The 20,099-nt window shown below is 41.4% G+C and overlaps 2 protein-coding genes across 3 annotated transcripts in view; one reads left to right on the forward strand and one right to left on the reverse strand.

Moving 5' to 3' along the window:
- tmem131l (transmembrane 131 like) overlaps positions 1 to 4,415 on the forward strand; it is an 84,165-nt gene extending 79,750 nt beyond the window's left edge. For both annotated transcript variants that reach the window (XM_084155014.1, XM_084155015.1), the window contains exons 32-34: positions 108 to 184; positions 330 to 469; positions 3,866 to 4,415. In XM_084155014.1, the coding sequence (XP_084011140.1) occupies positions 108 to 184; positions 330 to 469; positions 3,866 to 4,183 (535 nt within the window). In that variant the 3' untranslated portion in view covers positions 4,184 to 4,415. The remainder of the gene's footprint in view (positions 1 to 107; positions 185 to 329; positions 470 to 3,865) is intronic.
- Positions 4,416 to 10,696: 6,281 nt separating this feature from the next.
- On the reverse strand, positions 10,697 to 13,682 carry sfrp2 (secreted frizzled-related protein 2). Its single transcript, XM_084155027.1, has 3 exons — positions 13,076 to 13,682; positions 12,364 to 12,444; positions 10,697 to 12,203 (listed from the first exon to the last, which is right to left on the reverse strand). Exons 1-3 carry the CDS (start codon positions 13,569 to 13,571, stop codon positions 11,899 to 11,901), a joined length of 882 nt encoding a protein of 293 aa, XP_084011153.1. The 5' UTR covers positions 13,572 to 13,682; the 3' UTR covers positions 10,697 to 11,898.
- Between the last annotated feature and the right edge of the window lie 6,417 nt (positions 13,683 to 20,099).

The following is a 20,099-nucleotide window of genomic DNA, read 5'->3' on the forward strand; positions in this document are numbered from 1 at the left end:
CTGTGACGTGGTCATCTGTCAAGTGATATCATTTTCTATTGTGAAATGTGTATTAGCTAATTTACGATTTTGTGTTTTCGTTAATGTGTGTTTGTGTTCTTGAACAGCTTCCCTTGGAACAGTGCCAACAGCCAATGTAACAGCCCATACGCGTACTGTGACCAGGGCAACTACATGTCAGCAGGTAGGCATCAAATCTACTGTGTTATTGTGTGTAAAATGTTTTATACAGGGATCCCTTGAAAAAAGGCTTTTGATGTCAATGGGACAACCTGGTGAAATATCATGGGAAAAACACTTACCATTGTGTCCTTACCATCGGTCCGCAGGCAACACCAACTTCCACAACAGTTTTCCATGCCAGCCAGAGCGCCAGACTGTAGCCTACAACCACCAGCCCAGCTGGAGCGAGGAGTGTTCCCAGGAGGCTCCCTCGACCTGGGATACAGCCGGCTGTGTGGGCAGCAAGGTAAACCCCCGGGACCTGCTGCTGGCTCCATTCATTTACATTTTAGTAATTTAGCAGACGCTCTTATCCAGAGCGACTTACAGTTATTGAGTGCATACATTTTCATACTGGCCCCCCGTGGGAAACGAACCCACAACCCTGGCGTTGCAAGCGCCATGCTCTACTAACTGAGCTACAGGGGACCATTTAACCTAATCCCCCTAATATCTATCATTACTTTCCCCCTGTCTGCCTCAGACAATTACCTAGTCCTAACCACTTGACTTTGTACCAGGTTTACTAAGCGTCTGCACCAAAGACCAAGCTAAAACTAGAAACGTCCTTTATTTACACTTAAGATTCATGTTTTATTTCAAACCTTTATTTTGCCCTTTTGATCTGTCCCCGATGTTTAGTCAGTCCCCAATGTTTAATTCCCTGTGAATAAAGCCAAGTGCAAACGCTTAGTAAATCTGTCTCAGTAAAGTTTAGTATTTAATATTATATATTTATGATATTAATATAAAGGATTGTTTGAAATTATTTAAGTGGATAATCAATGTGAGTGTTATTGTAACTCATCTGAATCTGTGGAGCTACAGTTTTGTTGACTGTCTGTTTTCTGAAACGCCCTCGGCCTCTGTAACCTCTGTTTTTCCCTTTTGGTGTGCTGTCTGCGGTTATCACATTTAACATCACAATCTAACTGTGTGATTTTATAACAAAGCAAATAGAGCTTAGAAAATAGGAACTGCAACTTCTGTGATTTGAATGGGAACCTAGGGAGTGAGGCTTTGTCTGCTTCTCTTGCGTGGACAATTCCACTTCACAAACTACCGACCATGGGTCTGGCCTCAGCATGGGTCAATACAATGTAGGTCATAGTCTTTCGGTTAGGCTTTATTTTAGAGACCATTGTTTACCTGTTATTTAGACAAACCATTGTCACTGACCGCTTGATGACATAGATGATACCTTTCTTTTCCTAATTCTTGGTAAAAGTCACATAAGTGGTACTCCATTGTATTGAATTATTTTCTAACAAGAACCAGAAAGTAAATACCAAAATACTAGCGGTGACAGGGCTGTAAGATGACGCTTTTATGCTTATTTTTATCAAGATCCTGACCACCTCCATTATCACCAAACATGTCTTGTGTGCAATGTTCCCTCTAATTTCTTTTGGCACTGAGCAAATTTTTGGTCAGCTGAGCGCAAACTTGAACGTTGTGAAAATTCTGTGCAACTTCCAGCGTGCGTTTACTGTGAACACTTGAGGGTGTACCCGCTTTAAGTTGCAGTTTTAAGTGGCCATGTAGGCTGCTGTGGCTATTTGATCATAATGTAGGCCTACCAGAGTGGCCTACCATAAAAAACAATGTAGAAAATGCATCCCATAACATTTTAACATGGAAATAGCAGTTATATCATTCAGCCTACAGTAGCAGCAAATGTGTGGCATACAATGTAGGTCTACAGTCCATGAGACTTTTTAAAAAAACATTCAGGGCTTTACATTAACCTGTTTATCCACTTGTCCTTCATACAAGGAGGTGACTGAAAATGTTGTTGTTTGATGCAAGAAACCACTTTACAAAATAAAATGCATTATTATTCCCACACCATTATTACAGAGAATCAGACTAATAATGCTACCCTCTCCCTATTTGCTACTTAGCTTATTCAAGCCTGTCTCAAAATACAACACTGCCACTTTATGACAAAAAAAAGCTCTTTACCTGACTCGCTTTTCAAAGATGTCTAGAAATGTATACGTTTTGTACTCTTGTAGGAAGCAATCACTCCCCTATTGCTGGCTACAAATGATCTATAACTGGGCTAATAACTCCCTAACTAGCAAAGGATATGAACAAAATGTGCACGTGGGTACATGCAGCTCTCACTTTGATCTCAAAACAAGTGCATCTACTCACGGCCACTCATGCTGTAAACACAGTCCAGTTCAAAGTAAATGGCACAGATCCATATATGGCAATGGTCTATTTGCATATAGACCTGCTGCAGCGCTGATTGTTTATGCCGCACTGGTCTGTGTAGAGTATGGGCTGAGTAGTGCGTATCAATGCAATAGAATCCTACTCCGATGCGTTCTGCCTACAACAAAATATCTTGCATAGTTCGTTTTGTTTCGGTATGTTGCATTGAAAGTGGCTAATATTGAGTTGATTCGATCACAATTGCCACAGTAAAGGGAAACGTTGATTAGTGTTAACAGGGAAAATTCTAGAACAGTGGTCACCAATCTTTTCTGAGTCAAGATCAATTTGAGTCAAAATGCAAGCTGAGATCTACCGCTAAGATTTTTTTTTTACATGACTTAAAAAACATAAGACTATGCAACATTAACCAATTTAAAACAGTACTGTAGCAATGAGGTTTGTGCAGTAAGCTATAGGCCCAATATGTTATGTCCGAATATTGGCTTTGCTTGAATTGCCCTGCCAATGCATTGTTGTTCGGGTCATTTTTTTAAATTTGAGGTAAGCTATATGATCACACCAGTAATAGATATGTTGTTTTATTACTTGTGAAGAACAGCTGAGTGAGCACACATTTAAATAATTTACTTTTTTATTTTTTACTGGGCTGATGGTGCCTGCATCTGATGGTCTGTCTCAGCGGAGGGAGAGAGCGAGCAGCAGACTGAGGGTCCGCCTCTCAACATCCCTCCGCTCTCCCTTTCCTCCACTGACCAAAAAGGGACACTGTCTTCCAGATGTTTGCGAAGCCCGAGTCGCACCGCATTATTTCTGCCTCATGCACATATTCGTTACTTCTATGAACAGAGAAAGTGAAATATTCCACGATATAAAAAAAAGACCCAAGCCGCTAATAATAACAACGCAAGCCTATAGATGCACTTTCCTACTCATTCATTACTGCTGCAGTGCTTGTAGTAGCGCTTAGTGGAAATAGGAGGAACGTGCATTTTATGGCTTATAAAATTGTTGACAGTGCTGAGGAAGAACTTAAACATGAACTCACTCATCAACCGCATCTCTTTGCTGTATTTGTTGACAGTCTCTCTCTAGTCATGGTTTTAAACGTTTTTAAATCTCACAGTATCAACTTTACTGTAGGTTTCTTTTATGCCTGCTACATTACTGCAGACACGGTCATCTGAGCCATCTGATTGGCCAGCGGTAGGCCTATAGTGCACTTGATTTGCTCTTTGGGCCCGCCGGGAAGGCAGACTTTGTACCTTCAGACACATGAAATGGTTAAAAATGGCAACAGTTCTAGAGGGAACATTGCTTGTGTGTATATAGGAAATTCAAACACTGCTTCTCATGAACTTTACTTTTAGATTTTTAAATTTATTTTGTAAAATAAATGGTGGCATATCTTTTCTAAACCACATTTTGTTTCTCTCTCTCTCGCTCTGTTCCCCCTTAGCCATATTTCCCCGGCACCAGGAGCCTGTCCCCCATGTCCAGTCTATTCGGTTCCATCTGGACCCCCCAGAGTGAGCCGTACCAAAGCCACTTCCAGCCCGAGCGCTCAGCCCCCATGTCCCCGGTGTCCCCCATCTGCCCCATCACCCCGCCTCACGCCCCCTTCAACCGGGAGCCCGGGGGCATGTGCCGCCCCAAGCAGTACTCCAGCTTCAACCCCTTCGGCCCCCACATGAACCTGGACATTTGGAACTCCTCGTCCAACCGCAGCTCAAACTCACAGCTGTCCAACGACTCGGGCTACTGCGGCGACGTTTAATAAAAACCCGGCATAACCTGACGACAACAAACAAAAACAATGCTATAAAAGAAAGGAACAAAAAAATGAATGTGCTTTTATCGATAATGGGGGAAGAATGTGAATATTCCTTTACTTTTATGTTCCTTTTTTTTCAAACGTTCAATGTTGTGAAAGGTTAAGCATTTGTTGTATATTTTTCTAGATGTTTTGCAGTTTTGATCATAGAAAATTAAAAACGTTTTGTACTTGATGTCTTGTTTGCTTTGTCCCCAACGCTACAACTATTTAGAATATGGCAGTAACAGAGGGACCGCATAAGCTTGTTATCTTTGCCATCCATCAAAATCACTTTCATACAGCAGTTTCCACCGCTTTACAAAAACAATTATAACCAGAAAATGTCAGAGAATTAAAATGTACACCAGGTGACGACCTAATAATATACAGTGAAACTAAGTGAATATAGACCAAACCAAGTAATCAATTGATTCATATCATTGCACAATTGATGTCAATCAATTAAAAGTAAGTTTATAAAAGTGACATTTTTAAGATTCTAGGATGAGAATTTTCGTTGTTGATCTTCGAACACTAATTGAACTATACTGAACAAAAATATAAACACAACATGCAACAATTTCAACGATTTTACTGAGTTACAGTTCATAAAACAAAATCAGTCAATTTAAATAAAATCTTTAGGCCCTAATCTATGGATTTCACATGACTGGGCAGGGGTGCAGCCATGGGTGGGCCTGGGAGGGCATAGGCACACCCACTTGGGAGCCAAGTCCACCCACTGGGGAGCCAGGCCCAGCCAATCAGAATGCATTTTTCCCCACAAATGGGCTTTATTACAGACAGATATACTCCAGTTTCATCAGCTGTCGGGGTGGTGAGGCCTTTTATTGTACCCAGCATAAGGTGCACCTGTGTAATGATCATGCTGTTTAATCAGCTTCATGATATGTCACACCTGTCAGGTGGATGGATTATCTTGGTAAAGGAGAAATGTTAACGAACTGGGACGTAAACAAATTTGTGCTCAAAATTTGAGAAAAATAAGCTTTTTGTGCTGATGGAACATTTCTTGGATCTTTTATTTCAGCTCATGAAACATGGGACCAACACTTTACATGTTGCGTTTATATTTTTGTTCAGTATAAATCAGAAATAACACTTGAAAAAACCAGTCCCCATGTTTCACTCTGGCTTCATTTCCTCTTTTGAGTCAATGGAGTGTTCCATACTGTTGGACAGAGAAAGGGGGAAATACTATGCTCACTATTTGGCATAGTTTGCCTGGCTACCCAAACTCCTTGCTACGGCCAAACGCTACGCCACGGACTTTAGTTTCTTATCCGCAATGAGTCTGGATCTGAGTTCTCCCACCACGATTTCTTGAACGCAAACACATTCTAACCTTTCTGATTGGTCCCAGAAACGTATGGGCAATGGCATCGTGGCACACAAAAGGTGATTCACAAATTCCCAAAAAAAAAAACACAAATGCTGTTTAGCCTACATTTTATTAAGCCGAATAACCATTCCATTGGACAGTATATTTCTTGCAGGAACAGCAGCTCCAAGGGAATTTGGGACAGTTAAATTCTCACTGACCGGTAAGGGGGACTCGGAACACATTTTAGAAGACGGACCACTCTTATGTTTGTTTAAATCAAATGATTTAACACAAGGAACCCAGTGGTTTATTTTGCTCTACATTTCTCAAGTTGTAATCATTTAAAATAATTGTTATAGTTGTATATACACTGGCCAGTTTATTAGGTACACCACCTGTTCACGAAAATGGTTCGCTCCTACAGACAGTGAGTCACGTGGTAGTGGCTTGCTACATAAAGCAGGCAGACAGACATCGAGGCATTCAGTTACTGTTCGATTGGGAAAAACAAGTGACCTAAGCGATTTTGAGCGTGGTATGATTGTCGGTGCCAAGCACTGGAACCGATGTATGTCAGAAACGTCCGGCCTCCTGGACTTTTCACGTATGACAGTGTCTAGGGTTTACCGAGAATGGTGTGACAAACAAAAAACAGTCAGCGGCAGTCCTGTGGACGAAAACAGCTTGTTGATGAGCGCTCGTAGAGAATGGCAAGAATCGTGCAAGCTAATAGGCGGGCCACAAACAGGTAAATAACGGCGCAGTACAACAGTGGTGTGAAGAATGAAATCATGGAGCGCACAACTCGTCGGTCCTTGTCACGAATGGGCTATTGCAGCAGACGACCACACTGGGTTCCACTCCTATCAGCTAAAAACAAGAAGTGGCACGTGAAAAAAATTAACATCGCCTTGTCTGATGAATCCTGCTTCCTGTTGCGTCATGCTGATGGCAAAGTCAGGATTTGGCGTAAACAGCATGATCCCATGGCCACATTCTGCCTGGTGTCAACGGTCCAGGCTGGTGGTGTAATGGTGTGGGGAATGATTTCCTGGCACACATTAGGTCCCTTGATACCAATTTGAGCAACGTGTCCATGCCCCAAATAATTCAGGCTGTTCTGGAGGCAAAGGGGGGTCCGGCTCGGTACTAGATGGGTGTACCTAATAAACTGGCCACTGAGTGTATAGCTAGCTGTATGTTATATCTTACAACCTAGTTATAATCGGAATTATTGGTTACACTTATGAATAGCCCATTTTAAATTCTTATTTTCATCATGGATGGTCAGTCCTTGCTTCTCTTCTGTAGCTCTGTCAATGAATTTGAGTGGTAACATTTCTCCAGCCCCATCCGTCAGAAGAAAGAAAGCTTTCTTGAGGAGCTTGAGTTCCATGGCAGTGCTCTAGAGGTCTATGAAAATGGTAGTTTAGAGAAAATTGGACCTGTTGGCAGTGTAACACTTCGTCTAAACAATCAATATCAGAGAAAAACGTTCTTGGTTTAAAACAGGGTTCCCCAACTGTCCAAATTTGGCCCTCGGGTGGTTTTATTTGGGGGGGGGGGGACATAAAAGACTTGAAAAACACCAATCTGCTCCAAGTGATTGTTATTTAAAATATCTGTTCCCAAGTATTCCCACGCATAATAGAGATTGTGTACAAATGTAAGCAAGGTTTAAAATGATTATGTTTTAGTGAAACATTCTATCTGTTCGGGCTTCTTGCGGTCAATTTGTATTCTACAAATTATTTGTAATTATGTTCCGGCCCCCCCGACCGTCCACTCAAGAAAAAATTCGCCCGCGGCTGAATCTAGTTGATGATCCCTGGTTTACAACATTATGTTGGAGAGTATCGGTGATCAATAGTGTAGTTCACACCACTCCTTGTGTAACCTCTGAGGATGTTTCCAGGCTGGAGTATATGGACATTAGTGTAAACTTATTCAATGATCAAACAATGCAAGAGATGCTGGGCTATGGCAAGGGTGTACTTTGGGGACTTAGGACCCTGAACGTCAGCAGAAACACTCTGCAAACCCTCAACAATCACCTTTTCACGAAACTGGACAAGTTGACCACCATCGACTTGAGTGGGAACGTTTTCCATAGCATACCTGGCAGCTTACTGAACATCTCGTCCTCCCACTTAACAAAGGCAACCCTTTGCACGTTCTTGATATAAGCGACAATGACCTGACTGTGTTTAACATTGAACTTCCTCTCCTTACTGAGTTGTACTTCTCTGGCAACAAGATCTTGAGTTTGATGGATGGAAAGTTGGATCCTTGTCTGGAGGTTCTCTCCATTCGCAACAATGCCCTTTGCTCCTTTAGCCGTGAAGACTTGGAGGGATACAACAAACTAAGGGTTCTGGAGGCTGGTACCAACACATTTGTATGTTCGTGAGACTTTGTGGCTTTCATGCAAGATGACACGGGACACCTACTCACCTTAGTAGATGGGTCTGGGGCCTACGTATGCGAGTCACCTGACGCGGTGAGAGGGATGCCCGTCATAGACGCTCGGCTATCAGTGTTTGAGTGCCATGCAGCAGTATTGCACTAGCATTCTCATGGTCTTTCTGGAGGTCTGTGTTACAATTTCGATGCCCTGTGGTACCTCAAAATGACCTGGGCTTGTTTGAGAGCTAAAAGGAGGCCAGTTCTCAAGAGGTGACGTTGGCTACGACGCCTTTGTACCCTATAGTGAGAGAGACTCTGGGTGGGTGGAAGAGCATCTGGTCCCAGAGCTTGAGCAAGTGCAACCGCCATTACACCTCCACAAGAGGGACTTCCTGCCCGGTGGGTGGATCTTGGACTCATGGACGCCATAGAGAAGAGTCACAGGACACTCTTTGTCCCCACTCTTTGTCCTCTCCCAGAAATTTGTAAGGAGCGATTGGTGTAAGTACGAGCTGGACTATTCCCGCTTCCAACTCCGATACAAAGTGTTTTTTCTCAAAGTTGCCAGGATGTCACGTGCATCACACTTATAAATCAGTACACTTGTGACAACCTAAGCATTACGGAACCTCAAATAAGCCATCGAAATAGCAATTCATTTTTATCTTGACTAAATTCGGCAATCTCTCATTGCCCCCCATACAAAAACTTGTCACTTATCCCCCGATTGCTCAGTTTGGCCGGGCGGCCAGCTCTAGGAAGAGTCTTGGTGGTACCAAACTTCTTCCATTTAAGAATGATGGAGACCACTGTGTTCTTGGGGACCTTCAATGCTGCAGACATGTTTTGTACCCTTCCCCAGATCTGTGCCTCGATACAATCCTGTCTCGGAGCTCTACGGACAATTCCTTCGACCTCATGGCTTGGTTTTTGCTCTGACATGCACCGTCAACTGTGGGACCTTATATAGACAGGTGTGTGCCTTTCCAAATCATGTCCAATTAATTTACCACAGGTGGACTGCAATCAAGTTGTAGAAACATCTCAAGAATGATCAATGGAAACAAGATACACCTGAGCTCAATTTCGATTATCATAGCAAATGGTCTGAATACTTATGTAAATAAGGTATTTCCGTTTTTTATTTGTAATAAAACATTCTAAAAACCTGTTCGCTTCGTCATGATGGAGTATTGTGTATAGATCTATGAGTAAAACAATAATTTCATCAATTTTAGAATCAGGCTGTAATGTAACAAAATGTGGAAAAAGTCAAGGGGTCTTAATACTTTCTGAATGCACTGTATATAAATAGGCCTGTTTAATTTTGTCTGACTTGCCATTCCAAATTAAATTGAATATTTTCAGCTCATATAATTTAAAAAAACAAGTCGTTAGGTGTAGGCAGGACCATAAGCAAATAGATAAACTGGGAGGTATGACTTAAGGTAATCAGGGTGATTTTTACACAAATAGACAGGTATTTTCCTTTCCATGGTAGCAAGATGTTATCTATTTTTGCTAACTTTCTATTAACATTTATTGTAGTGAGATCATTTCTTTCTTTCGGGATACGAATGCTTGGTCAGTATTTGTATTAAACCATTCCCTTCTCTAAACTGATTACTCATTTCCCTAACTCTTATTAATATGGTTTTGATCCCCACATGGGTCACACATTCTGAAAATGTGTCTATCTGTAAATTGATAGTGATAAAACTAAAATCCCCAAACTATCACATTTGCCCTGTTTGTTAATAATGTTTGACAATACATTTAGGGATACAGTACAAGCTGTATTCTTTTGAAATATATCCAGCAGATGGTGCTATTACTCAAGTGAGCTCTCTCCATTATTGTATACATTTTACCCTAAGAGATATTTTGGTCAGGGCCTCAGTGCCCAAAGTATTGGTTTGTTCTGGGTCTTGGCTAGCCTTTGTGGTCTCAACTCATGATGTGGTCAAGATACATAGCATCACTAGCCCAGTTTATACTTGGTGCTCACGTGATTGTCGTCACCCGATCAAGATGATCCAATCACAATTTGACACGTCTACACTTGGCATTAAAATGTGTCATTTATCCGTCCACTTTGTCTGCATTGTGACCAGATTTTGTGATCCCTCTCTGTATGCAAGTTATTTGACAGATATTGTTTCTAAATAATATGAATGTATTCATTTTAAGACAATGGTGCCACCTGTTAACTTTAGAGGGTGGGATAATGATGATTTAAATGTTTTTACAGTCCAGATCCGTCTACACTTGTGAGATATTCAGACACAAGGTGTGCTCTGCTACCTCCGCAGGTCACAATATGTTTTTAGATAATCTACACCTGTCTACAAATGTGGGCACAATCAGGATGTGGACTAAATCTGGACAAAGGATGCATGTTAGCACTAGGTATAAACGGGGCTACTGAGTACCATCTTTTGCCCTGGCACCTTCTTTAAATGTGGAGGCCGTATTTGCATGCTAATGTTTAGGGGGATTTCTTATTTTGAGGATGCTTTAAGAGGGTTGGTCTGGGTCTTGTTTTTCCACATTTCAACAGATATTGTCATAGTCTCAATACACTAAATCTAGCTCTGGTTGTCAAGAAGTTGGGTCTTGGTCTGGAATTCTGGAATGGTTCTGAAGAGGTTGGGTCTGGGTCTCAAGTTCTCCGGTCTTCACTTCATATCTGTTCCAAACATATTAATAAACATGCCTTTGATTAGTCAAAGATTTGTTTCCTTTAATTAAGAGGGACAGTAACAGATCATTTATAAGAATTACACTTCTCAGATTAGCATTATACAAATATATGTTTAGTGTTGTTAATTTTTAGAAAATTATCACCATCTGAATTCACACGTGTCTCGACTTCTGCTGTCTCTCAAAACTATGTACAAGAATACAAGGTTTATCTGATATTTACAGAGTACTGTATAAAACAATATTTTACACACACACACACTCCAGCTGCATTTTTTTTGCATTCAACCCAAAAAATGAAAACATTAAACGACCATTAATATACAATCCTTATATACTTAGTTAACATACCTAAGACACGCTGTCATAGTGAGAAGAAACTTAATTAAAAAGTTACGAGAAACAGAAATGGAGTGGTAGATGGCACTCCAAAATGTGATCACCAATGTCAAAGGAACTTACTTGAAAAAGCTTGAAATATAAAAATATTTCATAATCAATAATTGTGGTAGAAAAGGGAACAGTGCAGTATTGAGGCTCGTACAAAAAGGTGACATAGTCCATTGACTGCAGAGGGTCAAATAATTGATAATCGTCACTGCAATGAAATGGGCCTTGCTTTGGGCTGCTGAACTTGCAATGCCAGGGGTACATTGGAAGTAGTATCTAAAATGCAGAGAATATAGCCAGCTATCTCTCATTGCTTGAGAAAATTAATACGTAAAAAAGCACATTATATTGTAAAGAATACATGTGAACAATATCACACCATGCACACAGAAACCACACACTCTCCTCTCACCTAATGATAGGCCTATGCACTAAATGTATCCAGCCTCATCATCAAGTCTGGATAAGTGTAGTCTAACAGACTGCATTGCATAACGAAAAAAGGATGACTGGTAGCTAATTATTTTCAATCTTTTCAGAAACACTGAAATATGCAGACATTCCAAGTGGGACTGTGTAGTAGGCCGACCATAGACATACCTGTTTGTCTTTGATTGTACTGTAATGTGATGTGTTTTGTCTTATAAGGACTATTGATGGATCAAATTAGATCCTAATAAATCATAAACTTGTTGAAAAGTAGCCTATGGCAGTGCTAAACATGGTACTAAAAACAGGACGTTTAACAATACTGACAGAGAAGTAGTTGCATCGGTATCAGACCAGATCCGGCTCTTTGAGTCTAGATAAAACTAATCTGGTCTTGCTTCGCTCAGCACTGCAGCTTGCGGATGCTGCGCGAGATCCTCTTGAACTCACGCTGGCCCCGCTGCCAGCGCTTGAGCGAGGTGATGACCAGGTGGCCATCCATCTTCTGGCCCATGACCAGGTAGGAGGCGTTGATGTCGTTCATCTCGTCGCACACGCACTGCAGGCCATCCTTGAGCCAGAGCACCGTCTTGCGCAGGTCGCGCTCCGTCACGCCGCTCAGCTTGTAGATGGTCTTGCTCTTGGTCTCAGGCACGATCTTGGTGTCGCCGTTCATGTAGGAGATCTCCTTTACCTTGATCTTCAGGGCTGCGCAAAGCAGGCAGGGGCGAAAGGAAGAGGTGGATGTTACGTTTTGATTTGTTGGACTTGAAACTGCGTGCTAATAGGCCTACAGTAGGTAGCCGACTTGTTTATATCTATAAAGCAAGACAAGACTATCTACATAGAATTCAGGAGTAGGACTTACCAAAGTCGTTTTTGCACAGGTTGTCAACTATTTCATTGTCGTTTTCTTCCTTTTCCTTGCAGGCTTCACACACTCTGGGCACTACAGGAGAAACGAGAGCAGATTTGTTATACTCCCACTGTAAATTCAACAAGTGTACTATAACATAATACAGCATATTACAGTTTAAAGCTTTAGTGAAACTATTCAATGCATTATTTCTCCCAATCCACTGCTGATCTCAGGAGTAACCGGTGGAGATGGGAAAATCATGCTGTTTACACATCCCATTATTAAGGGAACAACCCAGTAAACACAGGTCCTGCCCAAAGGAGGAGATTCCACAAGACTCCCCACTATTAACCTGATTTTCACTCTTCTGAAAATCCAGAAGGGAATGGTGCACCAGGAACATGGCTATTACTTTTTATTAAATTACTCCATTACATTACCCCATTAGATCTATTACATAAAATGTATCATAGGCTGTTTGAAGTAGTGTCATGTTATTGTAGGCTAAGACATATTTTGCCTTGACTTTATTTTATCAGTAGGCTATATGCTATGAAATTCTTACTCAAAATCTTTAACTTTTTGTTATGTTGCCATAAAGCCCTGTATTTTCTTTTCATAACTGGAAGTTAAACTGGTGTTACAAAAAATTATAATCGATTTGAGGTTTATTCTGTGAATAATTGAAGTGTTGTCTAGCCGAATTATGCCAATACCTTACCTTCTTTGGTGACTGGCATGAAATGATCGATGCCCGCTGGAGGAATACACAGGTCATTGTCGGGCGGGAAGCGCTCGCAGTCAAGCATATCTGGCCACGGGAACCCGAACGCGGACATCACCGGTGCGCAACCGTGTTTGACGCTCTCGCACAACGACCTGCACGGCTGGATGGGCTCGTCCAAATCGTCAAGACACACCGGTGCAAAGAGAGAGCAAAGAAACTTTCTCGTGTCGGGGTGACACTGCTTCTGGACCAGTGGAATCCACGAAGAGGCTTGCTGCAAAACCTCGTTCATGGTCTCGTGCCCGAGAAGATTCGGGAGGCGCATCTCGGTGTATTCGATGTCATGGCACAGGAGAAGATTGGCCGGGATGGGTTTGCAGTTATTCTTTTTGTAGAATAACTCGGGCTGACCGAAATTGTATAATCCGTGGATGGCCATGCACGCAGGTAATGTTATCGCCCATATTAAGGACAGAATGTAGTAATTCATAGTTGTTGCCTAAATAGAGAAAAAAAATCTAAGATAAATGTTAAAAAATCGAAACGTCGAGCTTCGATGCCTTCATCCAGGTGTTCTTCAGCATCCGTAGCCTACATGAGTAGAGGACCACTGACAATGTTCTGAATATGTAGTAGCCTAACATGGGGCTTTCTTGTGGGCATGTTTGGGAGGAGTCAGGTGCGCGAAGTAATCTCATCCATTGGTCCAGTTTCACTCCTCGGTATTAGGTAAACATTCGAGTGGCAGAGTTACATTAGCAATTATTTTGAGTCTGGGTGGAATTAAAGTCAATTAATACTATTGAATATAAACAATTAAACAATAGAGCTCACCAGAGAAAGATGTGTGAAGGTGTGCACTGGGTTATTTTCTAATGTATTATGTTATTCATTTCTTTTTGTAGAAAAAAACATGTATATATGGTAAGTTATTTCACTACCAAGCATACCTCTTTGCAATTGAAGCCAGCAGAATGTTAGAAATACCTCACATGCTACAAAACTATCAGTCTTGCACTTTTTTTTTACTACATAGAGCGACACTCTAAAAAGTAGGGGTCCAACAAGGGTTCTTCTAAACGTTCATGGAAGAACCTTAGGGTTCTTGGCACTGATAAATGCCCCCAAAAGGTTCTTCCAAGAACCGCAAAGGAGGTGGGGTTAATCCAGGAACATCCTTAGTTGGTGAGGGTTCTTGCAGGAACCTAACTGCCCAACTGAAACATTTGGATTTGAATTTGAGATGACAGCAGGTGCAGACACTTAACTGAAAAATGGAAAGATCTCCTCAATGTAAGGTTTCTCCCTTGTATGATCTAAATGTATATTGTTTTATGATGATACCATCTATCTTTTCATATTTGTACAAATGGCAGTGTTGTTTGACACTTTCTCCCTTTTAAAATTATTTCTAAAACAGAAAATGGACACAATTCAATGGATATCAATCAACAAAGAGGTAAGAATATGTTAAAGGCTATAGCTGCATTGGGTGCAGATGACTGAACTACTCAGTTTTGTGTATGTCTGAGTCTGCAGGTATACTGACCAGGAGGCACCCAAAGGTATGTACAATTGGTATTGGTATGTTGTGCAGATCACATGTATCATCTACAGTTCATTTAGGTTTCTCTAAAACCTTATAGGACTCAGTCACAGCAGCCTCCCTTACCTCTTCAATGACAATCCCAGAGGCCTCTACATTATGGACAAGGTATTTGTATAAAAACCATTATCAAAAGTGAACCGTTTTTTCCATTCACATTTACCACAAAAACCAAGGTATGAATACTGCCATGTGCACGTTTAAAAAATAAAATAAAAAATACATTCTTTTTTGGGGATTCACACATTTCACCCCCTCTGATGAATATAACAAGAAACCTGTTCGATCACCATGCTCTGCAAAATCATTCTGGCTATGGAAACAGAGAACATTAACATCAACATGCCAGAGGATATACCCATTGGACTTGGGGCTTGGCTGGGAGTTTACCTCATCTTTGGATTTTTAAATTCTGCTTTGCCTCTAAAATCATAATAAACACTGACAACTGAAATATTGTGTTATTGTTGTTATTGTTAAGCATATTATTATTAATAATATGGGAGGGGGGAGTTCAAAAATGTACCCAAAAAAGGTTATTCAAAAGGTTATTCGAGGATCCATTAAAAGGGGTTATTTGAAGAACCATTTTAAAGGGTTCTTCAAAGAATTTAGAGGTTCCCCCACAGTTTCAATTTGAAGAACCCCTAAAGGATACTCCAGGAACCTTTTCATTTGAGAGTTTATATCACTTAATTTTGGCTTTCCACTCATGCTTTTTGTGTCAGCTGCCCAAAACAATAGTAATACATTAACTAATTAAAACCTATAAGCTACATCTTGTCTTTAGGGAGTAAGTATGGAGTTAGGAGAGCTATGTTGAAAGTGCCACTCGACTCAATTCATCCATGCATTAATTTATCATCATTACCAGGGGTTAAACCTTCTGGCTCATTCCTCAGGTTTATACACCACATGGTGAAATATAGTCCAGTGTGAGAACCAGAGCTTGGTGCATAGGACCCAGGGGTGAAACTCTATCTCCCCCCCTCGGCTGCAGCCCTAGCCTGGCTCCCATCCCACTCAACACCCCCTGGGCTGGAGTCTGGTCTGCAGACAGCCGAATGGTTCTTCTCAGCCTTGACATCCTGCCCTATTTTCTCCTTGGGGGAAAAAGAGAAAGAAAGGATGGTGAGAGCTTTATCTTAAAGGTTGATGTTGTTCATTCGCAGGAGTCTTTGCTCCGACAAGTATAACTAGATCAATGGGTAAAAGGGAGAGCTGGAGTTGACATGGTCAGCAACCTAAGTGATGGCCTCCATTTCCTTACTAGAAAGCCAGTACTCTGAGAAGAATGTTGATTTTCAGCCACACAATAAGAACATAAGGGAGCATGTACATTGCATTGTTCTAGTGAATTTTACATTTGATAAAAGCAACAAAAATGTGTTATTGCGTGATAAAGATGCACTCTCGAACGTTGTATGATTTCAGCCAGTAGTTTTGAAAATGATGCTGACGAGCAAAAACGGGTCCCCGTTTTTTGTGTACCACGTCATCCAATTGTGTACTACGTCATCCATTTCGTGTGATACGTTATGGATTTTGCAATTCGTATGAGTTAGTCTCCCGAGTGGCCACTAGAGATCCTGGTTCGAATCCAGGCTCTGCTGTAGCCGGCCGCAACCGGGAGACCAATGGGGCGGCGCACAATTGGTCCAGGGTAGGGGAGGGAATGGCCGGCAGGGAGGTAGCTCAGTTGGTAGAGCATGGCGTTTGCAACGCCAGGGTTGTGGGTTCGATTCCCACGGGGGGCCAGTATGAAAATAAAAAAGAATAATGTATGCACTAACTGTAAGTCGCTCTGGATAAGAGCGTCTGCTAAATGACGTAAAATGTAAAAATGTATGATATCATACGAATTTTGCAATTCGGGTGGTATGTTAAAGATGCACTCAGGGATCTTAAGCACAAGAAATTGTAACATATTGCACAAATTGGATTTGTAACTTCCCTTCTATGTCCCACATAAAGATGTTATTGCCTTGTAGTTGACATGTTACCTACCTTGACAATAATGCAATATGTAGGCTATAATAGGCCTAAGAGTACACAACCTATGTGCAAGTAATATATGGGTTTTTACTATAGAGAAAGTGATACTACATTGAAAAAAGGATCAGAAGGAAGAATGTGATATTGTAATGGTGCGATACATGGCATCACCCAAAACCGTTATATATATATATATATATATATATATATATATATATATATATATATATATATATAATTTAAATGGGAAATCTATCAAATGTCATAAAGCTGTTTTTCTTTCAAAATGTTGAAGATTTTATGAGGCCCATCAAGCTTTTAGCCATGTGCTATCCATGACAAACAAGCCAAGAATTGACACCCCACCTTTGGATGGAAAAACCAATGAACATGATTCCTCGCTAAAGCTTTCTTCTGGGACAGGAAGTGCAATATGTATCTTGCTGTGGTCTTTTCTCGAGACCCCCTTCCAGCACCACTCAGCAGCAGATCTGGGTTGAAATTTGTTTTCTTTCAAATACTTTAGCTGTAATTAATTGCCCTGCCTGTCGAAATTGAATCAATGGACTAGTCCCAAAACTGCAAATCCCACCCACCTGGCACAGTGGCACTCCAGGCAGGCTCAAGCAAATGCTTATAGTATTTGAAGGAAAACCAGGTCTGCACAGCAGTCGCTTTGTTCGCCCTAGAAGTTGATATAAGTAAATGGCAAAAGAGGGAGGAGAATGGAAGTCAATTGAAACAAGAGAATAGTTTACAGTGTCTGAATTAAACCTATCATTAAAGTTTATAGCTTTAAGTGTGCCAATTATTCAGTGGGGAGGGATAAAGAGGATGGATACTTTGGGAAAATGCTTAAAGTTTGGGATTTTTATTCTGTGGTTAAACAAGACAGAACTTATATAATATAAACAACTAGGAGTGTTTGGCATGAGTAAACTGTCTTTCAGTCCAAATGAATAGCTGAGCATTTACCCATTCCCTTACATTAGGTGTTTTATTGTTCGCTAGCCATGATAAAATACTTCTATATTTCTCCTGGAATGAGTCATCATAGAATCATGAGCAGATGGCATACCTTCTACTGAGTCACACATTTCATCTCTTTATATCTTTATAGAGGCTTGTATGGATTTGTTACGAATAATTGTACCTATTACGCCCACATTTCAGGAAGGCAGATCACCTAGAGCGCATTTAGAATGTATAAGCATGTATTCACTGTCATAGCAAGGCCATTGTGTGTTGGGACAATGTGAAACTGACTACAGGCACCATTTTAACCGTCCTCCAATAACATTTAGATCGCTGCTCGCCGAGTGTCAAGTGCGCACGTCCCTGAGAGTAACTTAACTACAGCTGCTTTATATTTACATAGGGAAACCCCCCGGTTTAAGGTCTGAGGATCAACTGAGTCCAGTGGTGCCCCCAGTGCTTTGGAGTCAAAGGTTTACCCTGCTTTTATGGGACTTCTCCCTTCATCCTCGCTCCTCTTCGTAGTGTGCAAATTCCACAAAAGGCTTCTGCGGAGACACCCGTGAGGTCGTATTTACTCACTAAAGCCCCTATTAACCTGCTACTGGGCTCCCCTTGACCCTCGGGGTCCTGAGGCTAAGCCACGCAGCGAGCCCAGCTATTTAAACACTGTTTAAACCCAAGGTTTGATAGTTCAAGTGACAATCCCTTCTTTTGGGCTACCGGGGTGATCTAAAGGCTACAAACGGGAGCATGGCTTATATTGGGAAGTCTTTACGTCTCGCTACACCAGGGCCTGTATTCACAAAGCGTCTCAGAGTAGGAGTGCTGACCTAGGATTAGGTCCCCCCCGTCCATATAATCTTTTCCATTATGATCTGAAAGGGAAAACAGATTCTAGATCAGTGTACTCCTACTCTAAGAAGCTTTGTGAATATGGGCCCAGAGAATGGTTGTGGACCCATTCAATGGGAAAGCTAAGGGGCGTAGAATGCGTTGAGGCTTCACAGGCCCACGGGGGCGTGGGTAAAATCACTGGGGAAGCCAAGCCAGAAAAAAAAGCCATATTACCACCTGTATGTGTTGTGATAATTGCGTTGTTTTCTCTATAACCTATTTGGTCATATGCCTTGCCACCGTGATATATAGGCCTAAGGCCGAGACAATAAGAAGATACAGTGGCAGAATAAATTCAACCACACCTTTGTTTCATCACATAACTGGAGAGCAACATCTGTCCAGTGAAGTCCACAAAGCATATTGCATGTAACAAACAGTTACACGACCTACAGTATTGTCAAGCAAGTTAATGTTTCCTTCATTTTCAAACTCCTATTGATTTAGAACCACGGAGAGTTACAGCATGTCGCAAAGAAAACAGGAGCTGTCTCCACTATTCCAGCACCATCAAATCACCTATGCTTAGTCTTATACAGTGATAACTAAAAGATACCAAAAACGATTTAGTCCAATCAACGTAAGCTAAATATGATGTGGCTTTCCATGGTACTGATTTGTGTGTTTCTCACCCTACTTGTAGAGAAACGCCAATGCCATCCTCCTCTCTTTCATGTTGCTGAAACGGTTTATGACTCGGTCATACAGTAACGTTACACTCTTTTAGTTTTTGTTGTCCTCCTAGGCTACCTGGCTAAAATGCTTGCGCGCTAGCCTAACTTCCTTTCATGGATAACGATGAGCCTGCTAGTTAACATTAGCCGTCTACATCTAGCTACACATTGAACTTCCATCCTCTCAGGCCCGGGGCACAATGTATGAACTTATGGTTGATCGGATCAGAATCGCTATTATATAATCACTGGCCAGCATGGAGAATGAACTAAAACCACAAGTTCAAATCCCCATCTCCATCCATGGCTAATTTAGGAAAGGGACAATTATACCTAGCTAGCTAGCCACCGGAGGACAACAACACAACGAGATGCAACAATTCAAATTTTTTCTGTCAATGACGATTTGCTTTTGATGTAATGTGATTGGTGTGAAGCCAAATCCAATCTGTCTTCCCTTGACACTTTTTTTTTGGTGTGCCAGGACCATTCACAGCTCAGTTTAGCTCAACGCTGATTGGCTATTATTTTATTTTTAAAAATAATCAAGGGAGCCCAAATGCTCGCTGGCTTCCCTTGCATTCAATGCTACGGGCGGCAACAATGTCATACTCTTTTTGACCAGACAGCATCAGATAGATGGGCTAGACATACAGAGACAGAGGGGCGCTGTTTCGCTCACTCGGATGCTGAAACACAGAGAGACTAAAGATTATTGTATATGTTCTTTTCTTTTTTTCATGGTCAATTTTTTGGGGAAGCCTGGCTTCCCTTGGCACCCATGAATACACACCACTGTGCACGGAACACCGCACTACATCATCCCAGGCAAAAGGAAAAGCACATTGTGGTTGGGTTTTAATAATTTAGC

This window comes from Coregonus lavaretus (assembly GCF_964263955.1).
Source record: "Coregonus lavaretus genome assembly, chromosome: 38".
Taxonomy (NCBI): domain Eukaryota; kingdom Metazoa; phylum Chordata; class Actinopteri; order Salmoniformes; family Salmonidae; genus Coregonus; species Coregonus lavaretus.

What these genes read in the sequence shown, in the direction of transcription:
- sfrp2 (XM_084155027.1), bottom strand. Translation starts at nt 13,571, where the DNA reads ATGAATTACTACATTCTGTCCTTAATATGGGCGATAACATTACCTGCG. An exon ending in CATGCCAGTCACCAAAGAAG is followed by an intron (nt 12,445 to 13,075) that starts GTAAGGTATTGG and finishes TTTCTCCTGTAG; the next exon opens with TGCCCAGAGTGTGTGAAGCC. An exon ending in CCTGTGCAAAAACGACTTTG is followed by an intron (nt 12,204 to 12,363) that starts GTAAGTCCTACT and finishes TGCTTTGCGCAG; the next exon opens with CCCTGAAGATCAAGGTAAAG.